Genomic DNA, 14700 nt, shown 5'->3' on the forward strand with positions numbered 1-14700 from the left:
AAAACGAGACAGATGGGAAAAGTAAATAAACTGTTTAATTGTTTCAAAAGTAATCGCCATAACTGTTAATACATTTGTCCCACTGTGAGACAAGAAGGTCAATGCCTTCGTGAGAAAATGTTTTTGGTTGGCTTCGAAACTATAATTGAATCCAGGCTTTCGTTTCTGCGTTCGAAGCAAATCGACGGCGGTGAGAGGTCGGGACTGTATGGGCTGCAAACATGTATCGACTGCGCTGCAGAAGTTTCGCTGGGAAGCCGTTACATATCTTCCACACAGTCCCGATCTCTCCGCATGCGATACACTTCTTTGTCCATCTCTGAAGAAAGACATTCGAGGCCGTCGATTTGCTTAGGAAGAAGCGGTATCCGCATGGGTAAAATCATGGCTCTGCAGGCAACCGCTAACATTTTCCCAGGAAGGCATTGACCGTCTTGTCTCAAAGCAGGATAAATGTATTAACGGTTATGGTGATTACTATTGAGATAATAAACAGTTTACTTATTTTTGTCACCTGTCTCGTCTTCATTTCACTGCCCCTTATATAACATATTACGGGACACCGATTGAAATCGCAGGAAACCAGGTCGAAAAACAAAACGCCCTTATAATCGGACGTTCGAAACATAGTCACAGTATCAACACTGCGCAATCATTATATGACGACATAATTTCAGAAACGATTCAGTGCTATACAATTTGTTCTCGCGACAGTAGTCCCAAAAATAAATGTCTCACTGTCAAAAAAATATATGCGACACATCGCCCTGGGATCCTACCTGTACTTGTTAACTGTCTGAGGTCAGACTATCTTGGTTTCTAGATTCGTTGGTGTATCAATGCGAGTTATCTAACGTGTCTACAAGGTACAGCGTACCACTGTCACCCACCCAACAGGATGGTTGGTTGGTTGGTTTGGGGGAGGGGACCAAACAGCGAGGTCATCGGTCCCATCGGATTACAGAAGGATGTGGAAAGAAATCGGCCATGCCCTTTCAAAGAGTATTTGCCTGAAGCGATGTAGGGAAATCTCAGAAAACGTAAATCAGGATGGCCGGACGCGGGTTTGAACCGTCGTCCTCTCGAATGCGAGTCCAGTGTGCCACGTGAAGGACGTAAGAACTGTGCACGTTAAAAGACCATAACAGTCACAGACTAGAGACAGGTGTCATAGTTTTTCAGTGACAATCTGACAAGAACTTCCGCTGTCAGTGAATAAAGATCCGTCACAACCAGTTTCCAAGCTATCATTGCGAAGAAAACTGCATGCAACGGACGTCTGAGGTAAAGTACCTAACAGAAGTCTGTCTCCATAGCTGAGTGGTCAGCGTAGGTGGCTGCCAAGTGTAAGTCTCGGGTTGGATTCCTGGTACTGCAAACAATTTTTCCTTGATGGGAGGACTGATAACGGAGTGCATTCAGCCTCGTGATGCCAATTGAGGAGCTACTTGACAGAATACTAGCGGCTGCACGGTCTGGAAAACCTGGATAACGGCCGGGAAAGCGGTGTCCTTAGTCGCTCCCCACAGCACAAAATGGTTCAAATGGCTCTGAGCACTATGGGACTTAACTTCTGAGGTCATCAGTCCCCTAGAACTTAGAACTACTTAAACCTAACTAACCTAAGGACATCACACACATCCATGCCCGAGGCAGGATTCGAACCTGCGACCGTAGCGGTAGCGCGGTTCCAGATTGTAGCTCCTAGAACCGCTTGGCCACTCCGGCCGGCTATCACACAACATCCGCATGATGCTGCAAGGCAGAGAACGACACGGCGGCCGGTAAACGTCCCTCGAGCCTTCATGGGCCGCCTAAAAAGACCAGTTCAATATTCAAAGAGGCGCATGAAGCTGCGCATCTTCCACATCTGCACCTACACAATCTGATCAAAAGTATCCGGACACCTATTAGTGTACATTAATAAGGGACGCGTCCAATACTGGTCTTTATAATGGCTTGAACTCTGCTGGGGACATTTTCAATGACGACTCTGATATCTGTGGAGGAGTGGCAGCCCATTCAGCAGCCGGAACCGGAGAACGTATTGGTGTTGGACGGTGGGGTCTGGAGTGAAGTCGGAGTTCTATGTCACGCCAAAGGTTTCCATAGGGCTCAGGTAGGGACTCTGGCAAGACCAACGCATTCCAGGAATGTTACTGTTCACAAATCGTTGCCTCATAGGTGCTGCTTTATATCAGGATGTACTGTCATACCAATGCAATCGTCGTCTCCGAATTGTTCCTCTACTGTAAAGATGTAAAATGAGTTCATATCGTTTCCCCGTTAGCGTTTTCTTAAGCACGGTAAGGGAAACACACCCTAACGACGAAAAACACCCCACCACCTCCTCCGTGATTCACTGTCGGCTCTACACATGGCCAGCAGTTGTGGACCAGCGGTTCTAGGCGCTTCAGTCTGGAACCGCGCGACCGCTACGGTCGCAGGTTCGAATCCTGCCTTGAGCATGGATGTGTGTGATGTCCTTAGGTTAGTTAGGTATAAGTAGTTCTAAGTTCTAGGGGACTGATGACCTCAGATGTTAAGTGCTATAGTGCTTAGAGCCATTTGAACCATTTTTGAAGCTCTACACATGACAGCAGATAACGTCCTCCATGCATTCACGAAACCGAAACCCTTCCATCGGATTGCCACAGTATATAGCGTGATTTCACTCCATATCACTCGTTTCCAGTCATCCACTGATCAATGGCGTAGCTTTATACCACCTCAAGCTTCACTTAGCACTGAGTATAGCATTTTGGAGATTGAAAAAATGGTGAAACATTGGCCAAGATGAAGTGAGCTAGAAGCGACTCTTTTGAGAAATAAAGTGTTTTTTGGGAACTAATATTACTTTATTTAAAAAGTTACGCTCTTATAAATCCGCCCTCGTAAACTGACCTTAACAGGAAGTGAGATATTGGTGTAATGGGTCATAAGAGTACCTGGAACTGCAATTAGACGGTAGGATAGTGGGTGCTAGGCCTGTGTTTTTCGGTTTACGTATGGGTTCGAATGTAGTCCAGGAAGGGAAAAAATGTGGAAAGTGAATAAGACGGTATATGCTGCGTATTTGGAAAGGCAGGAGGGTGAGATGGAGCGCACGCCTCTTTAGTATTTCAATAGATTTGTAAAATTTGAGAGGGACAGCAATTAATGTAGGTTAGGATAGGACAAATAAAGGATTTATAAGTAAGGATGAAGTTAGAAACAAGTAAACCCTAGGTATGGCATGTTAGTGAATTTACTAGTTTCAAGGATTTTCTGAATTTGTATCAGATGGATCCATATTAGTATCCTAGTGAGCGTATTAGTGGGATGGGTTGGTTGTAGATGAAAGATTGAAATACAAAGCCACAATCGTGCAGAAGTGTGGCCAAAGAAAATGACATAGCTTTTCTCTACATTAATTTATTAATTACATCTATTACACAACACGAACAGTAGAGTTAGGTGGCGTTAGGGAGAGAAATGGGAGAGTTGGAAGGTGTACGGTACTATCTAGGCTTGTCATCAGTACATTAGAAGAAAAAGGTGAGGTTTAGAGGTTTGGGGTTGTCTACTGTGTACAAGAAATGCAAGAGAGCAGACTTAACAGAGCCTGAGACAAGTCAAGGTGAAAGATGCAGGAGCAGATGTGAGTAGCTGTGAGATATGTACAACAGTGATAAATAACTGTATAAGTTACTATGATCGCACGAGTTTGTACTCTCAAGAGGACTGAATATGTGACAGAAATAGGAAACAGTTGGTGATGTTTAATTTACTTGGCGGAAGATAAAGTGGATAAAGTTGAAGGAAATAGTCATCTGTGGAATTGTTAGGATGATAGCCACATCTGCCACTGTTCACTCCGTGGCGTTCTTATGAAGGCCACGTCAGGAAATCGCATATGTGTGACCCGTTTCCAATCAGACTGATGATGGTCAAGGAACTTGATGTCGGTAGCATGTAGAGAGCTCCTGGGCTGTGACCTGCGCCGAGTCACAAGTGGTGTTGCCTCCAAGCGTCACTGTCGCTGGGAGCCAAAACAAATTTATTTGCTATGACACAAGAATGTCGTTGGGAATATCTTGCTTGTTGAAATGTGGTGGTAGAAATGACAGGGTTCAGAGCTGTAGTAAGCTGGAATCTCAAATCCCTATTGACAAGGTTATCTGTCTTGCGAGACTGTATCGTCTTCTGCGTAGTGCAGATCCAGAACGATGAAAGTAGATATATAATGCTGGTTCCCTCATCTTTCCTGCGCGGAATCAGCACAGTAAGATGGGTTGACGCAAGAGAATGGCAAAAGGAGCTGTTGTGTTTAGACACGCTACAGCGTAATTACAAATTGTTCGCCTCTTCTTCCACCCCAACAGCGAAATCAAGTAACTCACCTTTTCATTGGCGATAAAGAAAGCGGTTAGTAACGACAGATGACACCATACTGTCCCCATTTTTACTGGAGTAACACAACATGTAAGTTGCGTCTTGCCACAGCAGAGTGAGACACTAAAGTTCTAGTAGCCGGCCGCGTGGTCTCGCGGTTCTAGGCGCGCAGTCCGGAACCGCGCGACTGCTACGGTCGCAGGTTCGAATCCTGCCTCGGGCATGGATGTGTGTGATGTCCTTAGGTTAGTTAGGTTTAAGTAGTTCTAAGTTCTAGGGGACTGATGACCACAGATGTTAAGTCCCATAGTGCTCAGAACCATTTGAACTAAAGTTCTAGTATTTCCACCAACGTGGCTTCTTTGTACGATGTCGTTGCCTCAACACAGAAGCAGAGCGTAGGATTTGAATCGTTTGCTTTCGACTGATGCTTTTATGGAATTACGGTGAAACATGCTAAGGCCTGCGAAATATTCTCGCTTTTCCACCCGGATAGATAACTGAGAAGATTTCGACGGCAGTTTGCATTCACATATAGACTACATTCAAATATATGCTATGACTTTTTTTTCGCCTAATTAATGAATTCGGTAGTTTATAGGAATGCTAGCTTTTTTAAATTATAAACATTATAAATATTCCTTCAGATAAAACAACAAATTGTGTTACTATCAAGATCACTCGCAAAAGCGTCAATCATTCTCACACTAAAAAAAAAAAAAAAAAAAAAAAAAAGAAATTATTAACATATGACAAGACCGCTTACACGTTCTGCAGCTGATAATATAATCTGTTTTGCTCGCAAATGACCCAGCTTAACCGCGCACTTCCGAACGCCATGCCATCTCACTTATTAGCATTGACCAGTTCAGCGCGAACCATTGTGCTGGGCGGTCATTCGTAATATTGTCGATGACGCACGAAGTGATTAGTTTCTCCTTAGTAAGTCAAGTTGTTTATTTAAGACTGGCTATAAAATTACGTTCTAATTATGTCATAATGGTGCATTATTCAGAGGATCTCCTTGCCATTTTGGATTATATCTGACGATTAGTTTGATCATTATAAAAAATTAAACTAATCAGTTTGGTGCGCAGGTAAGGAGTATAACTGCCTCTAGCTTTCACCAGAGCAGCCAATCAGATAGCACGTATATTCTGTTGGCGCAATTTTCCACTAGGGCTGCACCAAGGTAACAGCATCTGTACTGTTTGCCTCTTTCCAATTTGTTATGTCATACATTTCTCATAGCGTGGCCCACCTCGAATATAACCTGTAGCATGGCCAAACTCGAATATAGCCAGTGAGAACGACGCAATGGTTCTAAGAGCCAGAAATGTTACTGTGCCCATGGCAGCACCGTGAATGAAGTGCCCGGATTGTGTGAGTGAGGACTGCCCAACGTGTCTACAAGGAATGATGAACCACTCACAGCCATGTAAAATGGCGTAAGAACTACAGTCGTAAAAAGACCCTAGGCGGTAGGAGCCGGAGGTGCCGGCACGGTAGCTCAGCGTGTTCGCCCAGAGGGCTGCTCGCCCTCTGTAATAAAAAAAAAACTGAGTAAAGGAATCGACGATCAACTTGAACGGATGTCGTGTGACGTCCGCCCAGATAAAAAACGCAACGAACAATACTGAACAAAATGGGAAAAAAAGAGGTAGTGTCTTGTGAATGGCGATCGGTTTCAAAAACCAGCAGGTATTGCTTGCTTTCAGTGAATGCAGGCCCATCACAACCAACTTCCGAGCGAATATTGCTAAGGGAACTGCATGAAATGGACGTGAATAGTCAGGTACCTCCCGAAAGACCATTGCTCAAAGCGTTTCATAAAGCTGCACGTCTACAATGAGCCATGCAACTGTACATTAGGTTACTGCTGACTTGTAATGTGGTCATATTAGTTGACTGCTGACGTGTAGTGTGGTCATATTAGGTGACTGGTCACGTGTAGTGTGGTCAGCAGAGCCACTCTGTTGCCCCTGTTTCTAATAATGAAACGGGTTTTAGTGCAGTGACGAGGGGTACGTCTGCCCACCGGTGGTTTTGTGTCGTTTTGCGGGTGTCTTTTGCACAATGAGTTGGACCCACCCATTTAGTTTACCATGAACATGATCCAAGATATTTACACTCAGGTGACAAAAGCCACGGAAAACCTCCAAATATCGTGTCGGACCTCCTTTTTTTCCGGCTTAGTGGAGCACCCCGACGTGGCTTCGACTCAACAAGTCGTTGGAAGTCACCCGCAAAAATATTGCACCACGCTGCCTCTATAGTCGTCCACAACTGCGAAAGTGTTGCCGGTGCAGGAATTTGTGCACGAACTGACCTCTTGTTTATGTCCCATAAATGTTCCATGGGATTCATGTCGGTCGATCTGGGTGGCCAAATCATTCGCTCGAACTGTCCAGATTGTTCTCCAAACCAGTTGCGAAGAATTGTGGTCCAGTGACATGACGCATTGTCATGTATAAAAATTCCATTGTTGTTTGGGAACAATGGTTGCACGTGATCTCCAAGTAGCCAAACATAACCACTTCCAGTCAATGATCCCTTCATTTGGACCAGAGGACTCAGTCCACTCCATGCAAACACAGCTCACAGCATCATGGAGCCACCACTAGCTTGCACCACACCTTGTAGACAATTTGGGTTCATGGCTTCATGGGGTCTGCGCCATACTCGAACCCTACCGTCTGCTCTTACTAACTGAAATCGAGACTCATCTAACCAGGCCCACAATTTTCCCGTCGTCTAGGGTCCAACCGATGTCGTCACGAGCCCAGGAGAGGCACTGCAGACGATGTCGTGCTAGTAGCAAAGGCACTCACTTCGGTCGACTGCTGCCATAGTTTATTAACGTTCCTTGTACGTCCCACGGTGATTTTTGTGTTTATTTCACCATGTATTGCTTGTCTGTTAGCACTTACAACTCTATGCAAATCCTGTTGCTCTCGGTCGTTAAGTGAAGGCCATCGGCCACTGCGTTGTCCATGGTGAGAGGTAATGCCAGAAATCTGGTATTCTCGGCACACTCTTCACACTGTATATCCCGGAATATTGAATTCCCTAACGATTTCCGAAATGGAATGTCCGATGCATCTAGATCCAACTACCATTCCGCGGTCAAAGGCTATTAAATCCCGTCGTGCGACCATAAGCACGTCGGAAACCTTTTCACATGAATCACCTGAGGATAAATGACAGCTCCTGTCCATATCGCTATCCCATTATTTCTGTCGCCCCAGTGTCTCCCAGTTTTCTAGGTGGTCAAATGTTGGCCATTCTCCCACACATTCATGAGAGTAGTGACACTACCGTCTTTCGATACACAAACAGACGTGTTCATATGGCTGCAGCCATATGTTCCTGGTTTGACGACAATTCAGGTAGCCTGTGCACAATGACTAGCCCACTACATCTCCTGCTCTTAATCCCTTGAAAATATCTGTGATTATTTCGAATAGAGGTGAAACGTAGCTATCGACATCCCGACTGTTTGGTAGTTCTGCAGTATCTAATTGTCACTGAGGACGTCGGCTTGATATGCCATGCCTAAAGAAAGTGGTAGACTCACTCCCTTGCCGAACGGAGGCCAGTATCAAGAATGGATGCTGTGTTTCACTGTATTAGCTTGATATTTCTTGAGACAAACACAGTAGTTTTTTCTCCACTGCACTTATTTCCATCAGTTGCTATGTACAAAGATGCGCAAATCGTAATGACGAAAGTAACTTTCGCGTATGTGTCACACCGAAGTGATACTATGTGATCAAAAGTATCCGGACACCTGGCTAAAAATGACCTACAAGTTCGTCGCGCCCTCCATCGATAATGCTAGAATTCAATATGGTGTTGGCCCACCCTTAGCCTCGATGACACCTTCCACTCTCGCAGGTATACGTTCAATCAGGTACCGGAAGGTTTTTGGGAAATGGCAGCCCATTCTTCACGGAGTGCTGCACTGAGGAGAGGTATCGATGTCGTTCGGTGAGGCCTGGCACTAAGTCGGCGTTCCAAAACATCCCAAAGGTGTTCTATAGGATTCAGGTCAGGAAACTGTGCAGGCTAGTCCTTTACAGGGATGTTATTGTCGAGTAACCACTCCGTCACAGGCCGTGCGTTAGAAACAGGTGCTCGATCGTTATGAAAGATTCAATCGCCATCCCCGAATTGCCCTTCAACAGTGGGAAGCAAGAAGGTGCTTAACATATCAATGTAGGCATGTGCTGTGATAGTGCCACGCAGAACAATAAAGGGTGCAAGCCCCCTCCATGAAAAACACGACCACACCATAACAGCACCGCCTCCGAATTTTACTGTTAGCACTACACATTCTGGCAGATGACGTTCATCGCAATACCCACACCCTGCCATCGGATCACCACATTGTGTACCGTGATCCGTCACTCCACAACGTTTTTCCACTGTTCAGTCGTCCAATGTTTACGCTCCTTACACCAAGCGACGCGTCGTTTGGCATTTACCGGCGTGATATGTGGGTCATGAGCAGCCGCTCGACCATGAAATCCAAGTTTTCTCACCTCCTGCCTATCATAGTACTTGCAGTGGATCGTGATGTAGTTTGAAATTCCTTTGTGATGGTATGGATAAATGTCTGCCTATTACGCATTACGACCCTCTTCAACTGCCGGCGGCCTCTGTCAGTCAACAGACGAGGTCGGCCTGTGTGCTTTTGTGGCGTACTTCACTATCACATCGGAACAGTGGAGCTAGGGATATGTAGGAGTGTGACGTATGACGCAAGTGACACCCAATCACCTGACCACGTTCGAAGTCCGTGAGTTCTGCGGAGCACCCCATTCTCTCTCACGATGTCTAATTATTACTGAGGTCGCTGATATGGAGTACCTGGCAGCAGGTGGCAGCACAATGCACCTAATATGAAAACGTGTGTTTTTGGGGGTGTCCGGATACTTTTGATCACATAGTGTAGCTCGACGAAACATGTACTTTACATAGAAGAACTGCCAGAGTGTAGTGCAGAAAGTACCTGAAAGAAATATGCAATGAGTCGAATAGAAATGACATTTTTATTCAAAGACAACAGTTACACTGCACTCACCGTGGCTCATGATGGTTCATGGACATTACAAAAGGAGGGACATGGTTCTTAATAGTGTGTGATCACCATAGACAGCAGTGGACGCTCTGCAACGTGCTTCCATGCTGGCCACAAGGTTGGTAGGGAATACTTTTGGTAGGGCGTTCCATATCTCCATCAGCACGGTAGACAACTGCTGCGTGGTCTTCCGTGCATGTAGACGTGCAGCAATGGGTCTCCCTACCGCATCCCATACCTGATCGATCGGATTTAAGTTGAGGTAACGGGCAGGCCAGTCCATTCGCCGAGTATCGTCTCGTTCCAAGAGTTTCTCACCTGCGCTGTTCTATGCTGTCGCGCATTGTGCTACATAAAAAATGAAATCAGGGCCGAATGCTTCCCTGAAAAGACACACATGCGGCTGAAGTACAGTGTCACAATAACATTGGGCGATCCACACATAATGAATCTGCTCTCATCCGAGTATAGCATGCGGCCGCAGTCCTCATCAGTTTAGTCCCAAAGAGATCAGCCCCATTCAGTCAGTGTGGGACTGTGGAGCGTGAGACCGCATGCCGTGCAACCCGTTAATTGCCGTTGCAGTTGCACCCGCTGTTGGATTTGGATCGCTTTTTGGCTGTTGGACAATGTAGCCGTCATCTGCTGCTTTAGCTGGCCGTTTTCGACCATTCCTCTCCTTCGGGCAGCATTGCCTGTGGTTCGGAACGCTCTCCATGTCAAGTCATTCATATGTTGTCTAGGGACCACCTTGCAATGAAGAACACCTGTACAGTGCGCCGTAACTGCTCACTGATCGACACACACTGTCTTTTTCCGTTCCTCCAACTGCTGCGTCGCGTTGCGCGACGTCTCCATTTCGCGTTGTAACAACGATGACCTCACACCATGTGACGTCCATCTTTCTGTTCACGATTAGGGGCCAGCATGTTCCCGCACTTCTGTTCATCTTCACCGAGAGGTTAGTATACTACACTCACGCTCATAAATTCAGGATAATACTGATACATGATGAAACAATGGTCTGGTGGGCGGTTTGTGGGTTTAAATCACCTCTAGGTATGACCATGCGCTGCATTTGACCTGCGGTCGTCGCACGGTGGCGCTGGCAGCAGTCCATATACGCAGAGATGTGTTGGTGCTTGTCAGAGTACCGTGCAGCGAGTAAGTATGCAGACGTTTTCAGACGTGCTAATGGTGCCTGTGTGTTGAAAATGGCTCAAAGAACACATATTGATGACGTTATGAGGGATAGAATACTAGGGCGACTGCAGGCTGGTCAAACACGGCAGGTCGCAGGATGGGCCCTCCGTGTGCCACAAAGTGTGATCTCACGATTATGGCAACGATTCCAGCAGACAGGAAACGTGTCCTGGCGCTACAGTACGGGACGTCCACAGTGTACCAACACCACAAGAAGACAGATATCTCACCATCAGTGCCCGCAGACGGCCACGGAGTACTGTAGATCGCCTTCTTGGGACCTTACCGCAACCACTGGAGCAGTTGTGTCCAGACACACAGTCTACAGACGACTGAACAGACATGGTTTATTCGCCCGGAGACCTGCAAGGTGCATTCCACTGACCCCCGGTCACAGGAGAGCCCGTAAAGCCTGGTGTCAAGAACACAGTACGTGGTTGTCGGAACAGTGGCCCCAGGTTATGTTCACGGACAAGTTCAGGTACAGTCTGAAAAGTGATTCTCGCTTGGTTTTCATCTGGCGTGAACCAGGAATCAGATACCAACTCCTTAATGTCCTTGAAAGGGACCTGTATGGAGGTCGTGGTTTGATGGTGTGGGGTGGGATTATGATTGGTGCACGTATATCCCTGCATGTCTTTGACAGAGGAACTGTAACAGGTCAGGTGTATTGGGACGTCATTTTGCACCAGTATGTCCGCGTTTTCAGGGTGCAGTGGGTCCCACCTTCCTCTTGATGGATGGTAACGCACGGTCCCACCGAGCTACCATCGTGTAGGAGTACCTTGAAGCAGAAGATATCAGGCGAATGGAGTGGCCTGCCTGTTCTTCAGACCTAAACCCCATCGAGCACGTCTGAGATGCTCTCAGTCGACGTATCGCTGTGCGTTTTCAAAAAATGGTTCAAATGGCTTTGAGCACTATGGGACTTAACTGCTGAGGTCATCAGTCCCCTAGAACTTAAAACTACTTAAACCTAACTAACCTAAGGACATCACACACATCCATGCCCGAGGCAGGATTCGAACCTGCGACCGTAGCGGTCTCGCGGTTCCAGACTGTAGCGCCTAGAACCGCTCGGCCACTGCGGCCGGCTGTGCGTTTTCAAACCCCTACGACACTTCAGGAGCTCCTACAGGCACTGGTGCAAGAATGGGAGGCTATACCCCAGCAGCTGCTCGACCACCTGATCCAGAGTACGCCAACGCGTTGTGCGTAGTGATCATATCCCATATTGATGTCGCGGTACAGGAAACAGTGGCGTTTTGTAGCATATGTGTTTCCGGGCGGTTTTCTCAACTTATCCCCAATACCGTGGTCTTAGAGATCTGTGTCTTGTGGGTTCCCTGTGTACCTATGCTATTAGCGCCAGTTTTGTGTAGTGCCACGTTGTGTGGCACCACATTCTGCAATTATCCTTAATTTATGAGCATGAGTGTACATTACTTTGTCTGTCTCGTCCTGCAGAGCAGTGTATGTACCAGCGGTGAGGCCCACTTGACGTCGGTCGTGCCGCTTGGTGTTGCAGGCAGCTACCAGGTGCCGGCGGGCACGACGGCGCTGGTGGTGACGTACATGCTGCACCGAGACCCGCGCTCCTTCCCGCAGCCCGAGCGTTTCCTGCCAGAGCGCTTCCTGCCGGAGAACTCGACGGGCAGGCACCCGTATGCCTACATACCCTTCAGCGCCGGACCGCGCAACTGCATCGGTGAGTGTCGACCTGCCAGCGTCTTCATTGGCCTCATCAGTGGCTTCCATTACTTTTACAGAGAATATTTTCCCTCGTTCAGTGGGATGATATTAGCAGATAGGCCGCTGTAGTCAGTAATAACACCTACAGCAGCAATTCATTGGCGTTAAAACATCGATTCCATAAATTCGAAGAGATCATCGAACGCATACACTGTCCGATCAACAGAATCGGCACACCTTATAGTTGACGTTAACATGGGGTGTGACCACCCTTCGCATTTATGACGGCTTTAACTCGGATGGTGACACTTTCAGGGTAAGATGGAAGGACCCGGCTTCTTCCGCGCCACAACACGGCAGGATGGGTGACAGAAGTGGTGAGGGAGAGGGGAGATTTACGCCGGGATGTATAGTCAAACAGTGGTAATATTGATAGGCGTTTATTCAAGCAGCCCTATACAGCACAACCGGACTGTGCGCTTGCAAATGGAGCCAATCGCGGAATGCTCTGATCCCCCGATCCACCTGTGACCTCCATTGTCCTGGTCCGCGGATGGCAGCTACCACGATGGCGAGCAGCACACCAGCAGGCAATACCGTGCATGCTGCCAGCGCCGAAGAACGAGTGTGACCAGCCCACGTCCTCCAGAACCTTGCGGACTATGCACCTCTGTGCTTGCTCGTGATCCCCATGGCGTGCGTTTGGGTGCAGTACCCGACACTTGAAGCCCATTGCCAAGCAGCAGTCTCCCACTCGTCCCTCCCAGGGATCGACCAGGATGGTGGCCGATGACATCTAGGTGGCTGGAAGGCTCTGAGGGCATACCTCAACAAACAGGATCGTAGCTTGCAGTCCATCGGCCGAAGTCCCTCAGAGAGCGGATACTTGTTGTACGCTAGCTCCCCTCATCGGTGAAGTTTCCCAAGTCCCGCGACCGCTGCGTCACAGGTAGACACGCCTCATTGGCACTCGATGACTCAGTCAGTGGGCGGTTCATCATCCGATTGTCGTCACCAATGACGGGTAGTGGTTTCTCTGAAGCTCAAAAGCCCATATTTCTCTCCAGATCAAGACACAAACACAGTGGCTGCAAGACTGAATCCTTTGAGCCCCCAAGCTCTGTTATTTACGCCCTCATAGCTACGCTTCTGACTATACCTACTAGAGGGGGGAGGACGAGTAAGTTTGTTTCCCACTCCTTGTCCAGTCAGCTTTTCCTAGCTCGCTCTGCGATGATCACAGATTGTTAGGCCTGGTTGAATTTGCAGCGTGTTAGTTTCTCGGTAGCACGTTAGTGTCCAAGTCACAAAATATTACTTCATGCTTGGGTACACCGTGTTAGTTGTTCCACGCACTCGACTGTTGACTGGCGTCGCAAACTCCTGTCTGCCCAGAGTGTTTGTCGTAATGTCAACAGTGCCGCCCAGTGGCTTACTTGATTAGATTATCGGCCGGCTGGTCTCTACTCTCTGGCCCCAGTAGGAATAAAAATTTAAAACTTTACAATTTGCCTGTTGAACATGCAGCAAAGATGTCTGAACGTCTGAGGAAGAATGAGAGCCCATTCTTCCTCAAGAACAAAAACCAGAGAAGGTAGTGACTTTGGACGCTGGTGTCCGAAGTGAAGTCGATCTTCTAACTCATCCCAAAGTCGAGATTCTGGCAAGGCCAGTCAATTTCAGGAATTCAGCACCAGTCCATAGTTGCAAATTTCACTTTCTTTTATTCACTGTTGACTAGTTTCGGGCCGGGGCCCATTTTCAAATCATCGTAACATAGTCAAACATGATATTTCCAAATATGGAAACATTTTTGACATGTTTCTGCATATTAGGAAACACCACTTTTGTCTATATTACGATGATTTGAAAATGGCTCCCAGCCAGAAACTAGTCACCGACTGAATAAACAAACTGAAATTTTGTAACTCTGGTCTGGTTTTTCGTTGTAGTGACAAAAGGAAGTTGCTGACCCACAGCTAGTCCAGCACGCTGGAAGTTGGTAAATTTCAGTAATGTTATTGTCCACAAACCATTGCCTCAGAGACACTGCTTTATGATAGGGGACACTGTGATGCTGATAGACATAATCATCGTTCCGAACTGTTGCTCTACTGCACACAGAACACAAAGCTACAAAATAAGTTCGTATCCTTCGGCATTTAGCATTGTCTTAAGTGCAGTAATGGGACCACGTCGTTTCCACGAAATACATCCCCATACTATAGCATCACTTCCTCCTTATTTCACTGTTGACACTGTACTTGCTCGCAGGTAACATTCTCCAGGCATTCATCATTTGGATTTGCAGCTCCTTGTGTTGACCGTGTTTTCAGCTAAAATTGTAG

The 14700-nt window shown here is 47.1% G+C and overlaps 1 protein-coding gene across 1 annotated transcript in view; it reads left to right on the plus strand.

Moving 5' to 3' along the window:
* LOC126455500 (cytochrome P450 4c3) overlaps positions 1-14700 on the plus strand; it is a 295097-nt gene that overhangs the window by 259027 nt on the left and 21370 nt on the right. The window contains exon 13 of the mRNA XM_050091254.1: positions 12189-12368. Within this exon, the coding sequence (XP_049947211.1) occupies positions 12189-12368 (180 nt within the window). The remainder of the gene's footprint in view (positions 1-12188; positions 12369-14700) is intronic.

This window comes from Schistocerca serialis, chromosome 1 (assembly GCF_023864345.2).
Source record: "Schistocerca serialis cubense isolate TAMUIC-IGC-003099 chromosome 1, iqSchSeri2.2, whole genome shotgun sequence".
NCBI classification, from domain to species: Eukaryota; Metazoa; Arthropoda; class Insecta; order Orthoptera; family Acrididae; genus Schistocerca; species Schistocerca serialis.